Here is a 25,565-nt window from a genome sequence, read left to right on the forward strand (position 1 = left end):
CACACGCTGGAAATATACCAGTGCAACAATAAAAACAAATGCATTGTGTTTTTGTTAATAACTTACATATTAATATTTTGTGATTTGAAAAAGTCAAAAATGAGATCCCTCCAGAGTCAACACAGAAGCTTACTTGTGTCAGTGCCTTTTCTCCTCCTTTGCTGCTATGATTCAAGCATTCCCTCATGTTCAAGGGTAAAACTGTCGCCCCTTATGAAAAGCGCCATAAACTAAACGTTGTTCGGAAGTGTTTTCCTTTATTTTCTGATGCCAGATGCCGCATGTTATATGAAATGCCCCCGTCATATTTTTCATTGTGACAGCGTCATCGCTTTCTCTAAGGGGGCACTGCGGTTAGTTTATCCTCAACCGTTGTATTGCCCTTTGAATGTCTCTAAGTTAAACTGCCGCTGACAGCTTATCAGTCAATGTAATGCACAATGCCTCTATGTGTGCAAGCAGGGGAGTAATTCAATATCCCAATGATTCAAGGCAAAAAGAGCAAAACAGAGATTTATTCCGCCAAATGGTGGTGAAGAGGGACATTAACGTCGGTGGAGTCGGAAGAAAAATCTATTGCACGAATCAGGCTTCCAATTGTAATGTATACTGATACAAAATTATGTTTACCAACAGACAAATGGACAGCTAAAACAAAAAGATGCAAATCTGGAGGACAGTACTGATGGGCAGTAAATCATATTTGTGTATTTATTTTCTTCACAGCCAGGCACTTTATGGTTGCTGTTTTCTTGATATAAGACAACACACAACAACGTAGTTTTTCTAATGCATGTATCATTCATTCTTTCCATTTTCGATAAGCCTCGCGTGGCATTACTCATCTTTCACATTTCCCACAATTCAATTTTTTGCGCCAAAAAAAATGCCCAATCATTTCCAATGGCACATTCAACAAAACACATTCACGTCGTTCCCCTTCAAAATTCAAAATGTTCAGCTCATTCAATTCACCTTGGGATCGATTTTCAACATTCCAAAAATTCCCACCCACCAAAGATTTCACCATTTTCACCAAATGATTCCACTTTTTGACCAATAAAATGTCCACATTAGGACCTATTCTACATCTTTGACTCCTGCGTCAACATTTCTCGACCGATTCGCACCGTTAAAACTTCTACGTGTTCGGCTCATTCAAGCCATCCTGTGAAACACTCCCATTACCCGAATTTCACAAATGTTCTCAATAAAAGGCCGAAATTCTAAATGTTTACAAATTCAGCTACAGTTTCCTTATTTCTCAACCGATTCGCACCGTTTCAACTTCTACGTGTTCAGCTCATTCAAACACGTGATTTCAAACAGCATTTTTGCATTCACACGCAATTTCTCCAAGAATTGCACAGTCTAGTTTTTTTATATTTATGTTTTTTCAAGCATTGTGCAATGATATGCAAGGAACAATGTGTACAGTATATGCCTCGATTGAGTGAATGTGGCAGCTAACAAGCAAACGTATCTTTACTAATATCTTCGGATCATGGAAACACGACCAATTCAATATGAAAATCAAATTCAGTCCTCTGCCTCATGTTTCCATTATACAATGACAAAACTCACACATTGTTTTGTTTGTCTTTTGAGTTAGATATATTTCTTTCTCCATGTGTTTGCTCTGTGTTTGTCCAGTGTGAGGTTGCATTTGGTTTGCACCTCTCCGAGGCCACGCTCTCTCACAAGTGGGGCCATCTTTGCGCTAGCCATGAAATCCCAGCGCCGTAACCTCTGACCAGCTACTAAGCCCTCTCCCAAACAGGCCTGCATAATAAACATAGAGTATCAGGAAGCACATTGGTGTGGAGTAATGTTCATGAGATTGCACGCCTGCACCGCTTCACATTTCTCAGCATTTCCTCTAAGCTGCTGCAGCGTGTAATTCAATTCAAAACATTGCATGCACAATCATTCCATCGGCGTCCACTAAAAAGTGACAGTGGACCGAAATAGCACATAGAAGTCAATCGCACCGCATTCCAGACTTCTCCATCACTTCCACACGTGAATTTCTTACATTTTCTTTTTATCTGGGGCACCCTGGAGTTTATGAGCGGGATCAACATTTTCGGCCCTTTGGAACGACCTTGTCCCCTGTCACGATTTCAGACTCAGAGGGAGAAGAGATCAGAATGGGCTGCTCTCGCACCTGTTCTACCAGATGTATCCACTTCAAGGCTCCATTATCTATTTTTACATGCAACTTTTGCATCATTGCAATCTTTCTTTAATGCTAGTGCTTCAGAGTGAGCCTGAGAATGTTGTGGTTTTAGCTTTGTTCTGAGAGTTTATTAGTAAAAAAAAACTTCAACAAAACCACTCCATTTTATACTTGCCTTAATTTAATTAATAATACGTACGTAATAATAGGTTTCGAAAAGCAAAGAGTGGTTCATAAGGGCTCTGTGAGTTGAAAGCCAATCACAATTTGAATTGACAAGAAATTCTATAGACGTTAATGTGATATATAGAGCCTCTAAAATATTTCTCATTCATTGTGTCCTGATTATTAAGCTATAAATTGCACCAAACGTGACTTTGTGGGGATGAAAAAGAGCAGAGTACTGTAAATAATCACATCTGCCAAACACGTGGGAAGAAGTGTCACGGTCTGATGAAACCAAGGTTGAACATTTTGGCCATAATTCCAAAAGGTATGTTTGGTGCTAGCACAACCCTGCTCATCCCCAAGAGAACACCGAAACAATGTGGAAGCATGGTGCTGGCGGCATCATGCTTTGGGGCTGTCTTTCTTCCGTTGAACTGGGGCCTTAGTCAAGGTGAAGGAAATGATGAACAGTTGGAAATAGCACTCAGTCTTAGCACAAAAGCCTTTAGGCTTTCTGCTCGAAAGCAAAAACTAACAAAAAAAATCGGGAAAAGCCTGCTAGAATCGCTGAACTTACTAATTAATAGTTAAATAGTAAATCATAGGCACTTTAAACGGTGGCAAGTGTGTGCCGACTCCCATTCAGAGATGGGTAGAGTAGCCAAATATTGTACTCAAGTAAGAGTACTGTTACTTTAGAATAATATGACCCATGTAAAAATAAAAAGTAGTCGTCCAAATAATTACTTGAGTAAGAGTAAGAAAGGACTCAGTGAAAAAAATATTCATGTACTGAGTAACTCGTGAGTAACCAGATTTTTTAAATCAGAGCATGAACGTCAAATAAAATAAAAATAATTCATTCACATACTGCTGAACAATGCCACTTAATCTAAAACATAATAAATACAATCTTTATAAAATAAATCTTTGTAAAATAACAAACTGAGGCAAATTCAGCTCCAACAAATGGTCTTATACTATATTGGTTCCACTTGTTAAACAGCACAATAGTGTAGGCTCACCATGCAGATTACAAAAACAGGAACAAGGCTGTAGTGGATATAAAAAGTCTACACACCCCTGTTCATATGCCACCTTTTTGTGTTGTAAAAGAATTTTGACCAAGATAAATCATTTTGAAACCTTTTCCATCATTCGTGTGGAGAATTCAAATAGAATAGAATGGAATTAAAAGAATAGACATTTGTACAACTCAACTGATTTATCAGACAGAGAGAGAGAGAGAGAGAGAGAACAGAATGTACCAGAGAGAGAACAGAACATACCAGAGAAGATGCATGTTTTACAGTTACTTGTGTCCATAAAATAGGACTAATGTTGCCATATGCACAGCCAAAACAACAACGACAAAAATCTGCAACTTACCGCAAAGTGTTTTCTCAAGTTACAAGTGGGCTGAAATATCCACGTTAAAGCTGTTGTTTTTCGTAGTCTGTAATGTAAAAACAAGTCACACGCGGATGTCACGACTCACTTTGATTGGCCCGCAAAGCCCAACAGAAGACTTTGCATGTGGACATGTGATTTTCTTGTGTTGTTTGATTGGTGAACTTGAGTCAAACATCACTGTGGTAATCACGGTGGATTGGCTCAACGGCGCCCAATGCAGAAGTCGAAAACTAAAGTCTAAAAATAGATCATGCACGCCATTATTGATAAATGAAATCAGTAAGTGCCATGTAAACTGTTGTAACAGAGTTTCTTACAAACATAAATACTTGAGTAAAAGTAAACAGTATGCTTCATTAAAACTACTCTGACAAGTGAATTTTTTCCAAAATGTTAATTGAGTAAATGTAACGCTCCCATTTAACATGTTTTTAAATGTGATTGGTTAACTCTGAACACAGTCACATCCTTCTTATAAGAGGGTGTGCACAGTTGTGCAACTGCATACATTATTTCAGCTGTTTATTTTTTAGTTCCCCTCTCAATTATTAATTTGTATTTCAAAATCCAATTGAGATGTACAAGTTACAGGTCACATTAATAGTGGGAAAGTGTTTCGAAGGGGTGTGTAGAGTTTTTATATCCACTGTACATCACATTCATTACTGGTGTGAGAATGTAAACAATTTTGGACGAGGTGATAACGACTGCCACTGCCATTGTAATTACCAATCAAATTCAGCTCTAATTACAAATAAACTTTAACTAATGAATTGATGAATTAATCACACCGCTCTCTACAGGGGGCAAAGTGATCCTGTAGTCCAAGAAAAGAGGAACCTTTCGGTTCACCAATATAGTGGGTAATTTATTAACTCGGCAAACCGGGATTTTTGATTATGATTTTGACCGACTGATTACTTAAACTGTATGCCATACACAGTGACCATTCCAATTATTGTTCTGTTTGAAAGCTCTATGTTCGGCATGACGAAAGCACATGCGCACAAACACACATTAATACTGTGCAGGTGTTTCTGAGCAGAACAACAAGCTGTGTGGCTCCTGGGAGCAGCTGATGAAACAAATCCAACTTTCAAAATTTAGTCAGGGATGAACTCCACATAATAAGATTATCTCAATTCCCTTATCCAAACATCTACAAGTGTTACCGACCTAACCTAAGGCCAACGTTTAGGGTCAGAAAAATCACAACCGAGGATCATTTTCTTTTTTTCTCCACTTTCAGGTCACTTAAAATAATCACGGTTTCTACACGGTGTTTCCAGAGAACTTGTTGCAGAGTATGGCTGGAGGGAAATCAGATACTCCCTTAATCCAGCTGCTGCCGAAGCATCATTAATTCCCTTGATGAACCTGTAATCTGAGAGTCGGTAACCTGTGAACTTGTCATCCAGAGCACACAATTTGCGATGAATCACTCAAAAACAGGCTTATTTCTTACTTGTGATGCACGAGCAGTGAAGTGACTTTTTTTATTTTCTTGGGGTGGGATATGAGCGTAGTGCGGTCACGGCCGTTAGTGGAGGCATTAACCGAGTGCTGGAGTCAGTCCGTTTCCTGCCGCGCAGGGTTAAGGTGTCACGACTTCATCTCTGATTGAGTTACGGTCATGCTGCCTCTCAACACGGCTGCCACTCACATTTGCCAAGGCTGCAAGACCAAATAGTCCTTGATGTGGCAATTACACACACGCACGCACGCACACACATGCACGCACGCACACACACATACAGAGCTTCAAGAAAACCTGAAGTCTTTTAAAGCTGACGTGTTTTTAAATTACTTCTTCAGGGGTGTTATACGATTGGGATATATTATGAGCGATTGTTAGTGCTGGATATCAAACCACATTACACCACATCCTCTAAATGGAACAATAACCAACTCATAATGAAATTAAAATGTTCACATTCTCAGAAACATTTATGCCACCTACGAGAAACGATATAGAACATTTGGGATGCCTAACACTTTCTTGGAGACAATAACTTTTAACTTTAACTTTATAGTAACTTTTAACTATATTTAATCAATAGTTCAGATGCTTTTCCTGCTCTTGTGGTGCATGTAACGCTGATCCTAACATTGGAACCACACTAGCACAAAAAACAAGTGTCATTTTAAACAAATATGAGACCTCCAAGAAGGACAATCTGAGTGTGTGTAAGAGTGCACTATGTATATTTATGTTAATCCGTTTGTGTGAAGACACCCATAATTAAATGGAGATTTGCAAAAGGTGAAAATTTGTGATATGGAGAGACCACATAAACAACTTTTTTCAATAAATGTTTTACCCCTCCCATTTAAACCTATTAAAAACACATTCGAACTTATTGAAACACACTTTTTACAAACATTGTAAATGTTTTTGAACACGAGAAACCATTTGCCAGCACAAAATGTATATAAAATACTGTACATATTGTAATGCCTGTGCACATACATGCATGTGCTATAGGTTTTTGTTTCTCCCAGTGTGGTTTATCTAGTCCCCGTCAGTTTTTGTCACGTTTTTCTTCTTCCGAGCACTGCATGCCTGTGTGTAACAGAGGAGCTCAAGGTCCCATGTCTGCCATTTCACCCCCCATTGTGCAAGTCTCTCTACCTGCTCCTTCTTGAGTGCCTGCAAACTCTGCGGCCCTTGTTTCTAGTGTCCCTGTACCTTTATGGCAGCCGTCTGTTAAGGCTGATGCAGCCCCAGTTCCTGCTCAGCGGCAGCCCAAGACCCCTGTACCGACTCCACGCCGACCTTTACCAGCTCAATGGCTACTCATTGCTCCTGCACCAGCCCCGCAGCTGCTGTGGTGGCTAAAACTGCCGCACTTTTGTGTTGACTCTTGGAAGGATCATAACTTTTGGTCTTAGTTTGGATTTTTCTGGTTTTGTGTTCCCGTGATCCCGTCTGCTCGTCATCTTTTATCAATTGGGGTCCCCTTCTATCAACGAATCGGCTTTCTCCATTCGTTCATGTCTAGTCAATGTGTGCCTCATTTCCTTGTCAGTCTGTTTGTATTTTGTTCAGGGTTTCTGTTCACTCTTTCACCAATCATTGTCGAATGTCCTGGGCAGTAGGTTCTTTCGTCTGTGGTGGCGTGTCTGTCCCTTGTTTTTCCTTCCTATACAGCATCAGATTTTAAGACTCATTTGGTTTATTTGTTCCTGCTTGTATGAAGCATCTGCTTGCCTTTTGCTCTTGGGTCCACCTGCCGTCTTTGCCTCCACTCCATCGCGACCAACCCCCCTTGTGACAGAGGTAATACCTTCTACATTTGTTGGAAAACACCTTTATTTCTATTGCCAATGAAAAAGGTTACCTTGAGGGATAGTAATTCACCTTATTTAGGTACACAAGTTTTTTCGTATTTGAGTGTGGTAATTATGCAGTGTCTCGACGTGGGTACAAAACTTGGGGACACTAATGCAAATCAAATACAAACAGATAGGTACAAATCGTTCATTCATTCATTCATCTTCCGTTCCTCTTATCTTCACTAGGGTCACGGGTGTGCTGGAGCCTATCCCAGCTATCTTCGGGCAAGAGGCGGTATCCACCCTCAACTGGTTGCCAGCCAATCACAGGGCACATATAAACAAACAACCATTCGCACTCACAATTTAGAGTCTTCAATTGACCTACCACCTATGTTTTTGGGATGTGGGAGGAAACCGGAGTACCCGGAGAAAACCCACGCAGGCACGGGGAGAACATCCAAACTCCACACAGGCGGAGCCGGAATTTGAACCCCAGTCCTCAGAACTGTGAGGTAGTTGTGCTAACCAGTCGTCCATCGTGCCGCTGGTAAAAATCAGTAAATACTTATACAGAGTACTCAGTATGTGATAGTTTATCCATGTTAACATTTTGTCAGTAGCAAAGATGGAAAATGGCTTAATGGTGGGTGTTACCTCCAACTATGGTGGTAAATGGACTGAGCTAAACATTTTGACTCCTTGTTTATGGCCCTTGAGTAGGCTATTTTGGTAAAGGCCTTAATGCGGCGCACCCGGTGCAATGCATGTATGATCGTGCACCCGCACAGTCAAATGATTGGGCGCTCTTTTGACAATCCACTGAATCTGCATGTGTGTAACCATTGATTGGTGACTTAATTCCGAATTCAAATGATCATCCTGGGTCGATACCCAAGATTGACGCGAGCCTTGAGCTTTGGTGCGACTAAATTGTACTTTGCTTCCTATTAGCCTACCTCAACCCTCTCTCTCGCTCTGTAATACACATCGCACACACAGACACACACACATACACACACACACACATCACACACATCACACACACACACAAACACTTCCCCCATCTTTCTCCACTGTATACTTCCCTCTCGATGCAGCTCAGGTGCTGATACAAGCAGAAATCTTGCACGCTCCATCGCTCCCAGAACACATACACTCATACACTTTGAGCACACGCACGCATACACACAAATACACTCCCTCATACACTTTCATTCACTGCACCCCTTTGGAAAAGCCAAGGGGAGGTAGCATAAGTCTCCCTGCTGTTTGCTGTGTTAGCATGGCGGCAATATGAAGCACTGGGAACACAGTAGTTTGTTTAGGGGCGATGCAGCTGCAGCATATACAGTATGCGGTGCAGGAGGCAGAAAATAAGAGATTATCACGTTGATGCATGGGCGGCTATAATCTTAAATCACCCAAGGTTGTGCCCCTTCTCTCCCAATGAGGATATAGTGGCCAATAAGTACATATGTCAGTGCAAAGACAGAGAGAGTTGAAGGCAAAGAAGAACGAGAAGTATTAAACGAGGACGAAAAGGCAAAAAGGGACGAGGAGGAGTGGACTGAGTTTGCTATTGTCTCTGCTTCATCAATATCCTCTTATATAAATGTCAACTGTACAATTTCCCTCATCACTGTTTCACCACCCCACTGGCTTTATCCTCTGGTACAAGGGGAGGGACATCACTCTCTCGCATCTCTTTTTATCGTTTTTCTCCCGCCGCACTCCCTAAATCGCTTTACTCTTTCTCCCCTTTCCACTCATTTCTCTTGCATTCCCTCCTTCCCGCTCTCTGTGAGCTCTTTATCATTCTTTATCTCTCCTTCCCTCTCTCCCTCCTGCCTCTTTGCCTCTCATAGCAATGCGTCACTAGCCTGCCCCCATGAAACAAGTCAATTTTCTGCCAGCTCGGCGGAAGAATAAATCTCCCTGGCTCTGCTCAGAGCGATGGGGATATTTATCTAAGTGGAGTGTGTCCTCCTCGGCTCAACGCCACCGACTTCTCGTCTAAGGCGCTTTTCTAAAGGGGAAGGAGGGATAAAATTACTAAGGAGGGACGGGAAGGGTACAAGAGGCACAGGAAAGGAAAGGAAAAGGGGGGAGCAGAAAACGAAAAAATGGGGGACCAAGAAATGAGGGGGAAGAGAAGGAAGAATGGGGAGAATTGGGAGGTGAAAATATGAAAAAGATGAATAGCTCGCGAAGTAAAGGAGGTGCCTGGAACAAAGCCTATAGAGCAGCGCGACAGGAGTGAGGAAGGGGGATTAGTCGAGCCTGCTCGGGCTTAAACGGCAGGAACAGGCAGAGATGTGGATGAATGGCGGCCATCCTCCTCCAGGCCACGCGCTTCCATTGGCGAGAGGGAGACGCTTGGCTTATTGAGCTCGCTGTGAAAAACGGAGAGGCCTTGGAAAGAGGCGACAAGCGAGGATGAGACCGAAAACGATGACTGACCGATGAAGTTGCTGCGTTTTTTCAATGTTTGACCCAAACAAAAATACAGAAGCATTCAAAAACAGATGCAGCGTTCCACTGATTAGTTGGATAATCAGCATGAGGTGAATATATTCGGACTAGAATTGTATCTCTTACATTTTTAATGCAGTTATATTTTGCAGTGTAACAAGTCAGGAGATTTAAAAGGCTTGGGGCAGCAGTAGGGTGTAAAGGAGGGTGTCTTTTCGAGCTACCAGCATTAAAGCAAAGTAAATAGCTGTTGTGTCTCATTACTATTCAATTTTAAAGAGGACTGTTAGTATAATAAATGGCTGTTTTATTTTCTATGGACTTCGCCCTACCTCAGTATTAAGAGGAGAAATTTCATTTTTCATGCTAGATAAAGTCCAAGCTAATAGATCCTTTGCAATTAAATTGGTCGATTTTGCTTATGCACAACAGGCGCTGTGTAATACCAAGTTTTGGTCTTAATTACCCTCAATAACTATGTGATATATTTGGACAAAGGTTCTTTGGAGGAAGAGTATGATATTGTAAGTAACAAGACACTTAAGAAAAATCACACCAGCAAAGCATGTAATGTATGTCAGAATGTAGTATTTCACTTTGGGTGTTTCCATTTACAAAGGTTTAAAAAATAAAAACACAAAACTGCTATCACAAAAAGCAACTTTACCTTGAATATTTACATGTTGGTTTAATGTCAGTGTAACATTATAATTCTTGTGGATAAGAAAAAAAAAAAGCTACTTGTCTGCACTTCTGAGAAATGTGGAAATGCTTTTCAATTATATTAAGGTTAAAGGTTGAGAACCCGACTCACCCTTCTCGCCTGAGGTTTTCTCTAGTTTATGTTAGCCCTAATTGTCATTACCAAGGACACGCTTATGGATGATGCCATCAAATCCTTTTTGAATTGGCTATAACATTAATGTTGATTCTGTTGAGTCAGCCATGCACTTTGCTGAACTGAAGTGCTATTTGAACTAGTATCAGTTCACTATGGAGAATAAAAGCAGTTTATGCATTTACACTCACTGAACACTTCATTAAGAATACCTGCACAATCTGTTCCAGTTACAAGAATTGCATCAAAAATTCCGTCTTTAACGAGATAACTAGGATGTCAAGTAGAGACGTCCACCAAGGCTGAACTATCCTTATTTGGATCAACAACAGATTGTACAAAATCATAAGTATGCGTGCTTTTTGGATGGGTACGATAAATATAGATATTTGTATTAAGATTCATGAGCAATTAAAAAACAATGTTGATAATGCCCAGTCATGATATGTTGACTGGAAAGGGAGCAAAAATCTTGGACACATAAAAATGTCATGAGTTTTTCCTTGGCCCGTGTTACACCGCTCCACAACATTCTTTAAAAATCACTTTAGAGGTTTTTTTTGTTTGTTTTTCTAAACATAATTAAAATCATAACATCCTTGGCAGAAGAATAATACTGTCAGTAGGTATTAAACATATAATATCTAATTTTCATATATTTATTTTAGAATGTTTTATTCTTTTATATGTTTTGATGTTCATTTCCCACCGCTACCTCTCAGTATGATGCAGTGCATTTCTACACCACTACAAGCCCAAATTAGTAAACATTCATCCATCCATTTTCAAAACGACTCGTCCTCATTAGGGTCACAGGCAAGTTGACGGCTAGCCCAGCTAAGTCTGGCCGAGAGGCAGAGTACAGCCTGAACTGGTCACAGGACACATTCTGTATAAACAACCATTCAAACTCACTTTCGCACCAACGGACAATTTAGAGTTTTCAGTTCACATGCGTGTTTTTTGGAATGTGTGGGGAAGCCGTAGAAAAGGTGAGAACATGCAAACTGCATGTTGCCTAAGCCAAGATTCCAAACCAGAAACCTCTCGACTGTAAGGAAGACACGTTAACCACTAGCCCGCCATGCTTCCCTTATAAATATTCAATCAAATGATCAATCAAAAAAATCTCTGACAGCGTCAATGAAGACTTTTGTTTCAAACATCATTATCTCTTAAAGATTATTTACTTTTTTGAAATAGCTTCTTACTGTATACTGAATCTCATTAAATCTTGTGTGTGCGTGTGTTTGTGTGTGTGTGTGTGTGTGTGTGTGTGTTCATATTCCAGTTCGGAAATAATTTAATGTGTGATGATAAACAGTTTGAAGTCAAAATATTGTTGTTTTGCTACAAATTATCAAAAAATATGGGTGGTGACACTACTATAATATAAAGTATGGATAGCGTTTTTATTTGGCTTGGTACTTGGTATTTGGCTTGAACTATTTCACTTAGTCAAGTGAAATAGTTTACTATCTCATCGATTCATCTTGACAACATTCATATTTGACCTGTTTTATATTTAAGGCTGTAATATTTATGTTGTCGCTAGATTAGCATGATGAATGCCAACATTTCATTAGAGACAAATGAAAGCTGTCTTGACACGATTATAGTAAAAACAATAACGGCGCTGTGCGACCCATGCCATGATTGATATAACTGCAGGGGGAGGGTGGGGGGGGGGGGGGGTCAATAGTGGTGGGCTTAACCAGGCTTTCCCTGAGGGGGTTTCCTTTGGTATTAGTCAGACAAATCCCTTTGTCAACCTCTCCCCTTGCCATTTTTATTCATAAGCATTTGGCCCTAAGAAAGACATCAAACCTAGAATACAACGAGAGGTCAACATCATCTTTGCGCAATGTTAACCTCTGCATTGATGAAGCTAATTCACATTTCCTCAGTCAAGCCCACAGGGGTTCCACAGAAATGGGGGAGAGGCAGTGCTGTGTGTGTCTATGAATACATTTGTGTGTGTGTGTGTGTGTGTGTGTGTGTGTGTCAGCAACCACTTTGTAGAGTGTCCCTCTTGACCCAGCGCCCTCCACATGGGGTTTGTATTGATAGTGTTCAGTGAAAGGAGGGGAAAGTGAATGTTGTCCAAACTGATTGGAATCACAATGGGGGCATATGGTTGTGTGAGTGTTGCTGTATGGTCATGGCAGCCACCATATTCCTCTGTGCAGGGTTGCCAGGTGCTTTATGAACGGACCCACTGAGAGCCGACAAATCATACACAAATGCGACAGTCTGGCTCGTGGCTCCTCTTCCCATTTGGTGGGCGTCGTCCTCTTGCCAACTCTGATCAAAGTTACGTAACTCACAATCACCAATAGTCAACACGAAGGAAGCCATACAGTGGGATCCATTCATTTTCGTTTTTTTTTATTTTAAGAAGTCCCACAGAGAAGCACAGAATACAGATATCAGCAGCAGCATCCCGGTCCACACAACGGCGCTTCTCATGAATACTCAGCTCCACCCTAATGACTATTCAATACAGTCTTCAGGCTGCAGATGATCGGCCTTTCCGCAACAGCATCTGCTCCGGGCCCAACTCGCCAGACGCCAGGCTTGTAAGAGGCTAATTGAAAGACAGGGGCCACCTCTCGGTGTTTGTTTGTATTTATGTGTGTGTGTGACTGAAAGAAGAGAAACAACGGGAACACAAGTGTCAAAGGGTGGAGAAAATGAGGAAGAGCGAGTGATGGGGAGAAGGAGGACCCAAATTCTGGCCCCCACAGAAAGAACAGCTGACCTTTCAGCGTTTGTTCCCATGCGGCCATATTGGAAAAGCCCAAATGGGCTTTGAATGATCTCAAAGCAAACCTACTTCATGTAATTAGAGAGGCCCTTTTTTGGAATTCATGTTTGATTTACAGAAGCTGCAGTTTAGTTCGAAAAGGCACTCGACGTATATATTGTATACTAGGTGAAAAAAAGAAGCCAAAATTAATACAACAGGTGCTGCAGGTAGGTAACAAAGGCTTACCATGAACAATAATTTACAATGGGTTATATATGTTTTTTTAAATCTAGGCACATATACAGAATAGTTACATCTAGAAAATACAGCTCTAATTTTCCTTCCATTATTACGGCAAATTAGTTTTCCTGCTTTTCACCTCAAGGCATTTTTATTCTACTTTGTAAGTCTTGAATTCAAAAATTTGTTGTTTTTTTTTTAAAAAGGCTGTGCAAATGAAGGATTGGTGTCATAATTTCCCCCAGTTCTCCTCTTGCAGTTTTTATTAGCAAAGGCAGGGAATAATCTTTACCATCCAGGCCATCTCAAATAACACAATCCTGCAGCACTACAGTTTACTGTGCTTTATGGTCAAGTGCAGAAGAGAAAGAAAAAATATTGAAATGATGCACTGCTCATGCTGCTGCAGGAGAGCATTCAAGAGATTTGTGAGTCGTCAAATGCGGAAAACTAAATAGGAAGAATGCTAACTGCACTTACCAGCCAGATTATTAGGTACACTTGAATCACATTAGATCCAGAGTAACCTAATTACAATAAGGGTATTCATAACGGATTTATTACAAGGCTAATGATGAAATCATAGACTGATCGTAAATCATTGATGAATAATTTTGAGACGTTTGATCCTTTAACAACAATATGTGTTGACTCAATATTTTGGCAAATCTAAGCAATTGACACACTTTCGAGGTTTTCTTCTCTAATCTTTGTTTTATCTGTAATCCTACCATCGCTGTGAACTTCTACTATTTCTAACGAGAAAAGGAGAGGCTTACTATAAATGGGTTAATGTTAAATCAGTGTAAATAGTGAGCACTATTTTTTAAGGCATAGCAGTCAAGCCAAATGTGTTTAATTAGAATGCAAAATCTTGCTGTTCTTAGGTAATAACCATTGATTAATACTTTAAAGAACAGTTAGCTATGGTAACAACCAATGTAAGGTCACTTGAATCAGGGTGTCTTTTCTTTATTGTAAAGTGGCACCAAAACTTTGCCTTTACAAAGATAGGTTCATGATAATGAATATAATTAAATGAATACTTCTCTGTCAGTGTCTGTGTTGAACTGCACTGCATCATATTGAAATGTTTGTTTTGCCCTTTGTAAGTAACTACGATGACAGTAATGTTAGAAACATCTCTTGAGGGCAGTTCAGTTCTACATCACTTCAAACTACAGTAACAATAATAAACATAATCGGACTATTTTCTGTTAAGGTTTGATGCAGGTCGACTACGTCTCATTAGATTGTAATGGTAAACGCAATAAAAGTCTGCAGAAATACACTATTGTCATGTATTTAAAATAAGGACATAAGAATAGAAAATGAGGCTCGACAAGTCAAAACATTCCATATTGATGGCCAGATAAAATCACAGTTTTCTCTGAATTCGGAATGCTTGTTCATGTTCATGCTACACTGACAAGTGTACAGCAGGCCCCAAACCACACCAGTATGGTCGGACATGCTGTTACCGCCTGGCAGGGCTGACAGGGAGAAGTCACCCACCAATATACAGTATGCTTCATTCACATTCTGTTGAACGTGTCTAAACATTATTGTTAAATATCTATTGAGTGAAGCAATCTCAGCAAAATCCACAACAGTGACCTTGTCTTCCATCCAGAGAGCCATGAAAAGCTTTCTTTAAAGAGGGAGTAACACTGCATTATGCACTCCCCATGGGACAACGTCTGTGCTTCTTGTATTTCTTGGGAGTCTGTGCACCTGTTTGTGCTTTTCCTCACATTGGGGGAAAATGTCCGACTTGTAATTTATTGACTGTTGTGTTCAGCTGCATTTTACGTCCCTGTTTAGCCATTCAACCGCCTTTCAGGGCTTTTGAAAGAAATCAGATCAATTTCATTTCAGATTACGATGACTCTGTTTAGTGAAAGAATCTTTAAAAAGTAGACACATGATATATATCATTCGCCTAATAGCATAATTGCCTATAGTCATTTTTAACTTACTGTCACAATATCAATAAAATATACCAATGCAATATGCTCGCTAAAAATGGTTTTTGTCTTTATTTTATTTCTGTGTCATGGAAATATGCAAAGGTTGAATGGAGACAACTTTGTCTTTTTTGTTGAATTTGTTGTATTTTTGCTTGTTTCCCAAAAATGTCATCTGTCATATATGTCATCGGCATGCTGTATGCTACCGATATTGTTTATATATAAACAATATCAATATATATCAATACTACTGAGTAAATGATAATACTACTGGGTATATACATATCTATGTTTATTATTATTATTATATAAATACAAGAAAGGTGTATAGGAGAAAATCAGATATTATTTTTTCCGAAGCCCTTTTCGAAAATGTATATCTTAACTTTATTTTATTTTACGTCCATCTTGTCTTTTTTGTTATTGTTTAAATCATTTTCATGCATGTGTACCTAGTATATTTTTTATTAATTCCGAACATGTAGTGATATATATATATATATATATATATGTAGTAATAATTTAATCAAAGGTTTTTTTTCGATCCATCTCTGCCCCAATTTTCGACCCAATAAATGGTAAGATATCAATATAATGTTTTATTGTCCACTGGAAATACAGGGGTTTTAACCATAAAAAGGTTCAATGATACGTTTTACAGGTAAATTTATGTTAGTTATTTAAAGACCTTTGCCAGGAGTTAATATGGTATAGACATTTAAAGGAAATGTTGCTGAACACAACCATATTGTCTGTTTGTAGATACTTGTAATAGTTTATTAATGTGCAGTACTGTCAAAAATTATAGCGTATCCCATGAAGATACGTTTGACATTTGTCATCCAGTGATCATTTTCCCAAATAGTGTAGATAACTGCAAGAATACAGTGCTTTACAAGAAAGGGATAAGATACATTTGTTGCTTGTCATCGTTAGATTGGGGGAAACAAAGCTGAAGTGTTGCCACTCTAATCAGGCTTGATAAGAGTGTGAAGTGTTAGAGGTGGGGAAAAAAAAGCACCTGCACGTCTGGACACCATTAGAAATACATGAGAAAGTGGGTTGAGGGATTTGAGTCAATTGACCTTGGACAAGGCCGTTGTAAAGGTCACAACAGCATCCAGCAGAGAGGCGCAGTGCTCTTCCTTTAGGATTGCATGGACTTGTGAGGTTCCAGCAGCACTGCCACTGTACCGCAAGGCAGGAAAAGGCGGGCCGTCAGGGATTTGTCAGGAGCCTGTTATTACATCTCGAGTCTGCACATAAAATATGGCTGCCTCTCCGCAGAGCCGAGTCCCAGATAAATCCACTCTCCTCCAATCAAAGCGGCCCTTGCGAAGAAAGCGCCCACTGGTGCGCCTCAGAGAGTGACCCTCTGGTAATGACGTGTGATTTATACAGTACATGTTTTATACAGAGAGACACAAGCGGCGGTATCACTCTGTCTCTATTTCTTGGTCTCTATATATGGTGTGCTGGGAGTTAAAGGGGCCTTTAGGAGAGCGGAGATCTGACACCCAACTTTGCGGTCTCACAAAATGGCTACAATGTGGCTTGTTCCCCCTGCAGCTGTCAACTAACAGCCGCCTAAGCCTGCAGTGGGTGCTGCGTCTCCTCGCATGAGGTCACTAACATATAGCAGGATGGAGCTTGGAGCTAACAGACTACAGTGTGGATGGCTTAAATCAACACCTGGTTGGGAAGAGGCAAAATGTGCAGACTGCAGAAACACTGGGAAATGCTATGGACATACTAGATGACAAGCATCATCTTAAATTGAAAACAAGTCTCCGAAAAAGAACCAAAAGAATGTGATTGACACAAAATAGTCAGTGTCAGGAATTGAGAGAGAATGTTGTTGTCTCCTGCATTAATAGTCTAATAGCTATAAAGACATTAAGTCCCTGGATAACGGACAGCTAACAGGCAGCTCGTGGCATTTATATATATATATATATATATATATATATATATATATATGTGTGTGTGTGTGTGTGTGTGTGTGTGTGTGTGTGTGTATTTTTGTAAAAGGTAAAACTATATATATATATATATATATATATATATATATATATATATATATGTTTTACCTTTTACAAAAATATTTTTTTTTTATTAGAATCATTCGATCGGTAATTATGCAATAAATAATGACTAATTTCTTACTTAAAATAATCACAGTTAGATAAGTATGTCGTTGACTAATACAGCATTAAGCTCCGATGTTGTTATCAAATTCTCATTTAATATTATTTATAAGTTTTATAATCGAAATTCTGTGAGACTTGCATCATGAAAAAATATTTTTACATTTGGTTGGAATAATTTGGATTTGAAACGCATTCTTATTTTAAAAAATCTGTATTATTTATTATAGGTTATCTCACTATAAACCCCAAACACATTTGTGCATAAACACATTTGTGAAGCGACAGAAAATGCAGTCACATCTCACCGACGTAACACATAAGCAGTTACCTCTGAAATTAAAACTCAACCCCCTGCAGCAGCAAATAAAACTGACAGCATCTATTATCCTCACCCGAGAAGATTATTATTATTTTTATTTTTTTTCGTTTTCTTGTATAAACTTCATTTTAATATTAGCAGTGAAAATAAAGTGAAGAATTCCAAACAAATCCCTGTGTGCAATATTAGAATCCAAAAAAATAATAACCTACACCAATCATTTGAATAATAATTATAATAATAATAATTATATTGGACATAGGATATAATAATGACGAATCAATGCACCAACACTGTTTGTTGCAAATTGAATATCCCCCATATTTTGTAAATATATATGTATATAAAACACTAGCAATTAAATGGAACAAAACTAAAGCGATGCCGTGCAGTTTGTTTTTATTTTGATGTGAGAAAATGATATTTATGATCCTATGGTAAAATTCCCTTTCGTAAACCTGGGATGTCAACCCTCCGCGGCGCGGGGACATTTGAGAGAAGATGAAGTATTTCTTGCAAGTAATAAAAAAAGAAGGTAAAAGGGGGGAAAAAGAAACCCATTGCCTGAATTATGAGCGGTCTTTGGTGCTGCTGAGAGGGCCGCGTGCTGCTCTCCTCTGGCGCCCCAGAGGAAGCATCATCAGACCTGATATATGGCTCAGCTCCACTTTACCTTTACAAAAGAAAGAATCATCCAGCTTTGGTCGAGGGAGGGAAAAAAAACAACAACAACATCCTTGTGACTAAGTGCGCCACCTAAAACAAACCTGTGTCCAATCGTAGAGATAATCCAATCTGTCTAGAATACAAAATGAAAGAACAAAGTGACGCCATGTGCAAGGGAACTTTTATGCGTAAAAAGGCTTAAATAGGCTACGGATTGTGATTCATCTCCCTCTCCCTTGTGGCCCCCTCCTTCATTCCCCCCCCCCCCCCCCCCATCCCCTCTCATTGACTCCGCAAAGCTATTCTGGTAAGTCACCACACGACTAAATTAGACCAAAGATGATATGAGTACAACGCATGATAATTCCGCCGGGCTCCTCCTTCTTCCAGCCATGCATCCTAATTAATGGGACCCCCCCCCCCCCCTCCATCCCCACCTCCCACCCCCCTCCCCCAGTCGCAAAAACCTCCGCGCTGGACTGCAACATAGTCAAAGAGTGAAAGGGAAGAGGGTGAAAGTGCCACTGGAAATAATTGATTAGCTACCAGTCAATGATAACTTGTTAGTAATCGTCAAGTGTTTGGAGCTCGCCATTTTCAGGGAGGCTTCTTCTTCTTCTTCTTCTTCTTCTTCTTCTCGCTGCAGCGGACTCCAGACCCAGGAGCACTTTGAAGGCATCCCGTTTTGGAATAAGATCGTCCACGATCGTCTTCCTCTGTTATGTGACTTTTCCCCGCACCCGTCTCCCCTGCGTAGCCTCACTCAAGAGTTGATTTCCCCCCCCCTCCCCGCCCCCCCCACCCCAACCGAGTCCGACTCACCTCACCACCAGTGATGACATCCAAAGAAGTGGCCAAGTGTGATGCGGGGGAAAACAGGAGGCGAAGCCCGCTGGACCACTTGCCGCCCCCTGCCAACTCCAACAAGCCGCTGACCCCCTTCAGCATCGAGGACATCCTCAACAAGCCGTCCGCCAAGCGAAGTTACACCATTTGTGGCACGGCTCATCTCATTTCGTCCAACGAGAAGCACCGCGCCTCCAGCCTGCCCCTGTCCAGCCGGGCTCTGCTCACCCAAACCTCGCCGCTGTGCGCCCTGGAGGAGCTCGCCAGCAAAACCTTTAAGGGGCTTGAAGTCAGCGTGCTACAGGCGGCAGAAGGTAGGAAATCGCACACGGGGAATCGCGGGGGAAAAAAATCATCGCAAGGATAGCTCAGCTCAAAAATATTCAGAGACCGCTGCGAAAGGATCAATTGATTTTCATTGAGAGCTCTGCAAGCCTATTGGCCCCAAAGTCCATCGTCGTTTTTGAAGTCATCTCATTTTTATTGTGTTTGATTGCTTATTCTTGCAGCGGGCTCTTCTATTTTTCCCTTTTTTTTCCCCCACGAGCACTATATATGTGGATTGGAGCCTTACTTACACCTTGACGACAGATTGAATATGCACTCACCGGTCTGCGCGCGCCAATGAGGTGTAAGAGAGGAGAATGGCTCCGTTTTGATCGGTACTGAAAGAGGTGCAATCCGGCAAAATATTGCGGTTGCTGTTTGCAGCGCACTGCGCCATAGTGGAAGCTGTTGGAATCATTTGGGCTCCATCGTGGAGTCCAAATGTTAGACGTGAGATCCCAGTACGGCGAACTGCAGCCACAATTAGCGCCAATCAAAAACGTGCTGACGTATTGTGGCCCGTGTCGCCAAACATCTCTTTTCCGAATAAGGCGTTGAATGTTTTGTTTTTGTTTTCTTAACATCTTCTCCAGGCCGGGACGGCATGACCCTATTCGGCCAGAGAACCACCCCGAAGAAGCGCCGGAAGTCCCGCACGGCCTTCACCAACCATCAAATCTACGAGCTGGAGAAGCGCTTCCTGTACCAGAAGTACTTGTCCCCGGCCGACCGGGACCAGATCGCCCAGCAGCTCGGCCTGACCAACGCGCAGGTCATCACGTGGTTTCAGAACCGCAGGGCCAAGCTAAAGCGGGACCTGGAGGAGATGAAGGCGGACGTGGAGTCGGCCAAGGCCATCGGCCAGGTGCCCTTGGACAAGCTGGCCAAACTGGCCGACCTGGAGAAATGCGCCAACGGCACGCTGGGCCATCCGCGAGTCGAGTCCCCGGCGCGGGGAGGCCAGCAGCGGGAGCTCGACGTGGGCCAGAAACTGAGGCGCTCCCCGCTGTCGCCCTTCTCAGACCACACGACGAGCAAAGAGTGCTCGGAGGACGAGGACGTGGAGATTGACGTGGACGACTGATGCGTGCAAGCGGGCGGCCACAGCAAAAAAAAAAAAAAGACCACGGGCGCGAACACCGTCCACCACTTACTTGTAGAACTTACTGCTTATATTGCGTACCACTTTTCAGAACATGTACCAAAATGTAATTATACTTTTATATGGGCACACGTAAGCATGGATACACGACAAGAAGAAATATGCAGTGGTAATTCACGACATGAACCAACAGTCTTTGCAATCACAGCAATATGGTCAACAATGACACGTCTAACTTATTATTATTAGTAGTATTATTATTATTCAAACACATACACATGCACCTGTCCGTTCCATTGCTTTTCAAAGGGCCTCGCCCAATTATGTTTTGCATGCAAATGCATGATTTGATTTGTGATTACTATTCTATTTATTTGTTGTTGGTTTTTTTTAATTTAAATGTGTTTTTTTTTTTTTTTTTTTGGTTGTTGTTTTTGTTCGGGTTTGGCGAGCTAGTGCAGGCTCCCCTCCTCTTTTCACCTTATGCCGCAGTGCATGAAGATTGGGACTTTTTTTTTTTTTTTTTTCCTCTCTCGATGCGATGATGCATTTCATTGAATGGCGAGAAAATGACTTTGTTATTGCGGTGATTTTAAGGATATATATATATATATATATATATATATATATATATATATATATATATATATATGTATATATATATTTTTTTTATTTTTTATTTTTTTTATTTTATTATTATTATTTTGGATGAATTTGTTGGGATACCGTTTGTTATGTGTGAAACACCTGTAAGTGCCTTTCTAAAAATCAGGATTTGAGAACCAATTAATGCACAGACTGCAATGTATATAGGCAACAATGGGAATAAAAATGGCTCTTTTTTTTCCTGAATATTTCCTTTACGTTGTAATTCTTAACTAAACAGTCGAATGCAGACTAATAAAAAAAAACAGTAGGTATATAAAGCCATCAAAGGCGTCTGTTTAAACGGATAATGCGGCACTATTTAATCCCTTTGTGCCTTTTCTACGTGGATGCTCTAAACATATTGTGGCCCGGAATCTCTCATCTCCTTTCACGTCTTAAATGCGTATCGTGGCTTCTTGACCCGCAGACGTGTTTGTCCATTCGGGCCAAAAATTTATGTGAGAAACACAAATCTGGGCCCGGCAAATAAAGACCGAGATGCCACGAAAACACAAAGTTTTGGCCCAGTTTCTGCAGGCCTTTAAGGGGCTTTTTTTGTTCTGCGGGTCCGAGCTGTAATTTTGAGCGTAAAGCATGAAAAGTGGGGACAAATGAGCAGCGTTCCCCGATGGGACGAGCACAAAGGCGCAGGGCCGCCCCCCCGCTGCCTGCAATACTGAGACAAGTGTGTCCCACCGCACAAAAAAGGACGCAAACGTTTGGAGGCCATATGGTTTTTGAAATTTCCTCACAATTTCAGACAATTTGATGGATTGACTTAGCCCTCCCTTTAAACAGTTGAAGTGAGTGCGAACAAAGGCCATAATGCCTACATAGACTCTCCCTTCATGAGGGCATCTGCGGCTATTAATGTCTGGCCTTTTTATTTGCCTGCCGTTTTGAACAAGTCAATGAATTACAATGAAAGTGGCCTTTTTTGTGCGCCGCTTTTGCTGTTTGACTTCTGTCCAAGATGGGTTTCAAAACAAGAAATGGATTTCTTTCTTTTTTTCTTTTTTTTTTGGGGGGGGGGGGGGGGGAAAGTGTTTTTAATGTTAAGTAGGCAACCCATAAAGAGTTGAGACTGTGGCATTGATGCCAAACTCTGGTTAGGGAGCCTTTTGTTTGTTTTCTTCCTTTTGCTTCTTTATTCCTTTTGTCTGTAAGGGGTTTAATGAAGCTGAAAACATGCATGTGAGAAAGAGAGAGTGTCACGAACAGCAACTCAAAAGGCTGCCTCCCGTTTAACCTCCTTTGTTCAAAGAAATGATAAGTAGGCCTGTCTCTTTGAGCAGCCTTGCTTTTATAGTGTTTCCCTTTTCCCCCGACTTGAAACTTCAATCGGTTTATAGGGCTGCATGGCTCCATACTGCAACTTGAAGTCCTAATTGAAAGCCAATTAATCCGCGGGCCGCAACATTAGGCGCACCTGCAAAAGCGATACCTTCGAAAGAGTTTCTGTCGCAGTATGTTCTTCTCATGCCGCTCAATAATTGAATTTAAGGAATATTTAGGGAGCAACTCTACACTAAAACTATAAGATGAACATTGGTAAAAGAAGATGGTCTATAGGTGATATAGTGGACAATGAGTTGTTTATACCCCGGGATTATAGTATATATTATATTCATTTTACGTGTATGTTCCATCCTGAATCAAGTATATGTATATATATATATATATATATATATATATATATATATATATATATATATATATATATATATATATATATATATATATATATATATGTGTGTGTGTGTGTGTGTGTGTGTGTGTGTGTGTATATATAGAGAGAGTGTTAAGGCAGCCCAAGTTTATAGATTTCACTTGTTTATTTTATGAGGGCTTGTCAGGAAGCCCCATGATAAGTAATATTACAGTCTGTGGGACCACTTCATGGTAATTAATCTGGAGGTCTTAAGTGTATTTCAGTATTTCACTTCAAGATGGATCACTACTTCAATCGTCCGGAAAATTGAAGTTTGATGCATGAGTCCCTGCTGAAACAATAGTACAGTCCTCCCCTTGGCCTTCCTCTCATTTTTTTCTCTCTCTCTTTTATTTGATTATTTGCACCTTGTGGAAAACAGTCCCAGGTGCAAAGCTAAATTAATTTTTGAGCCACTGACGGCCGAGTGGCAGTATTGCAGTAAAGCAATGGAATGAACGAACTCTTGTTTACAATTGTTATTCATGAAATTATTCACCAAAATGAAGGCCTTCAATGTTTCTAAAAAAAAATATGAAGGGTATTTGAATATTAGGAGCGATAGTCATTATTATAATCATCACAATCATTTCCCTCACAATTAATTAATAGTATTGTTATTGTTGTGTATAAAATAGACATGTAAACGACTTTATATTTGCCCGGAGTTACATCACTCTATATTTCTAAATGGAGTGGGACTGTAGAGTTTTAATCATAGCCTTCCTGCAGAGCCAGTTAATACTTCAAACTTCAATTTTACGGACGATTGAGCTAAGCATGTTTCTGACAGAATTGATGTATGTATTAATTTCCTTTAACTGTTGATTAATTAGGCTGCGCTGAAGGCTCATACGGAACGGTTTGTTGGCAAATTTGCATATTAATCAAATTCTAGTTGATCATTCAAATAATATATGGTTAGGTTTTTAAGGACGCTTGAAAACATTGCAGGAATACCCTACGTTCCCTCAAACTGCAGGTGTGAAACACTCTATTTACACCTATCCGGGTTGGAATAAACGCCCATCCAGATAAACATGATTGATAATGGCAACAAAATAAGCAGAATATCTAAACATTCCTGTTTTAAAGAGCTGCAGTCTATTGGGGTATTAATCCTAACCGAACATTTGAATTAACACATCTGTTTAAAAACAACAACAAAAGTAATACGCAGTAGCATTGAATACAAATTTGCTGCTGTTGTTCTAATTAAAAAAAACAAAAAACAATCGAATAAAAATCAAAGTGAAAAAAAATCGAATAAAAAAACTTGTTGTACTATTTTAGAAGTGCCACAGTTTTAGTGAAAGCAGCAGTATTTGTGCATGTAGAAGTTTGACGGTGATAAATACCACACAGAGTGTAACGATAATTGACCCCCCCCCCCTTACTGTATTTATCCAGATAAGGCAATGGGGAACAAATTCTCGTTTGCAATGGCGATCAGGCAACAGACATCAGAGTAAAACAAAGCAAAAGAAAATAAATACATTCTATACAAATTATACAATGACATCGGAACATTATGTTTTAAAGATGATTTATGCATTTAACATGATTAAGGGACAGAAGCCTCCTAGTTAAAATCAGCATACAATTCATCAGAACCATGTACATTTAAAAAAAAAAACATTCTATTTTTTAATTATTTTCAAAAATAAGTAAAATGTCATCACTATTGGCTGAGGAGTGTATTTATTCATATTAAAGATGTTTGGAACACTCTATAACAAAGTTTAACTGAAATATTTGGCTTCTTGTAGTAATTAACCAGAAAGCACGTTCACCTAAGATATTTTTAAATCACAAAACATTTAGGATTCATGAACTAAAGTTTGTTTTCAACGAACATCTAATATTCAGAGAGAGTCAAGAGGGAGTCAAACAGGAGATTCATGTGCTGGTGAGGAAACCAGTCAACAGAGACACCTGGTGGCCAATTGCGGAAATGCAGCCCACGACACTGAACAGACCAATGTTCATATACATCCATACAGCCATCCATCCATTCTCAACCGCCTATTCCACTATAGTTTCAGTGACCCTTGTTCATATACCATAATAATAATAATTCTAATAATCATCATATTTGTGACATATTCTGACAGGCCCTCGCTTTCCAGACTTCGTTTACTTACTTTCATAGCAGTATAATTTTAAAATCCCGTGTTTAACTACAGCTACTACATGTAAACGGGTGGATACCAATATAGAGGGAAAACAATTTATTATTCTGTAAACGTGACCATAGAGGCACACAAAATTGGAATAAACACGTTCGTGATTTTAATGTGGTGAGTATATGAAATGTACGTGAAGTGCACTCATACGTACAGTACATCGCATGGCTTGAAAGTTCATGTCTCAAATGTTAATTTATGTGTTTATATTTTATCTTGATAACTGATACTATTTTTGAAGACATACGGTGCTGAATTGAGGCATAATTGTGCGCTTTAAAAAAAGAATGCGCAGTCACACG

The 25,565-nt window shown here is 40.1% G+C and overlaps 1 protein-coding gene across 1 annotated transcript; it reads left to right on the top strand.

Annotated features, from left to right (window-relative positions):
* Nucleotides 1–19,278: 19,278 nt before the first annotated feature.
* Nucleotides 19,279–20,700, top strand: lbx1b (ladybird homeobox 1b). Its single transcript, XM_061680323.1, has 2 exons — nucleotides 19,279–19,603; nucleotides 20,210–20,700. The coding sequence occupies exons 1-2, from the start codon at nucleotides 19,279–19,281 to the stop codon at nucleotides 20,698–20,700; spliced, it is 816 nt and encodes a 271-aa protein (XP_061536307.1).
* Nucleotides 20,701–25,565: the final 4,865 nt, after the last annotated feature.

Source organism: Phycodurus eques, chromosome 6, assembly GCF_024500275.1.
Source record: "Phycodurus eques isolate BA_2022a chromosome 6, UOR_Pequ_1.1, whole genome shotgun sequence".
Classification (NCBI taxonomy): Eukaryota; Metazoa; Chordata; class Actinopteri; order Syngnathiformes; family Syngnathidae; genus Phycodurus; species Phycodurus eques.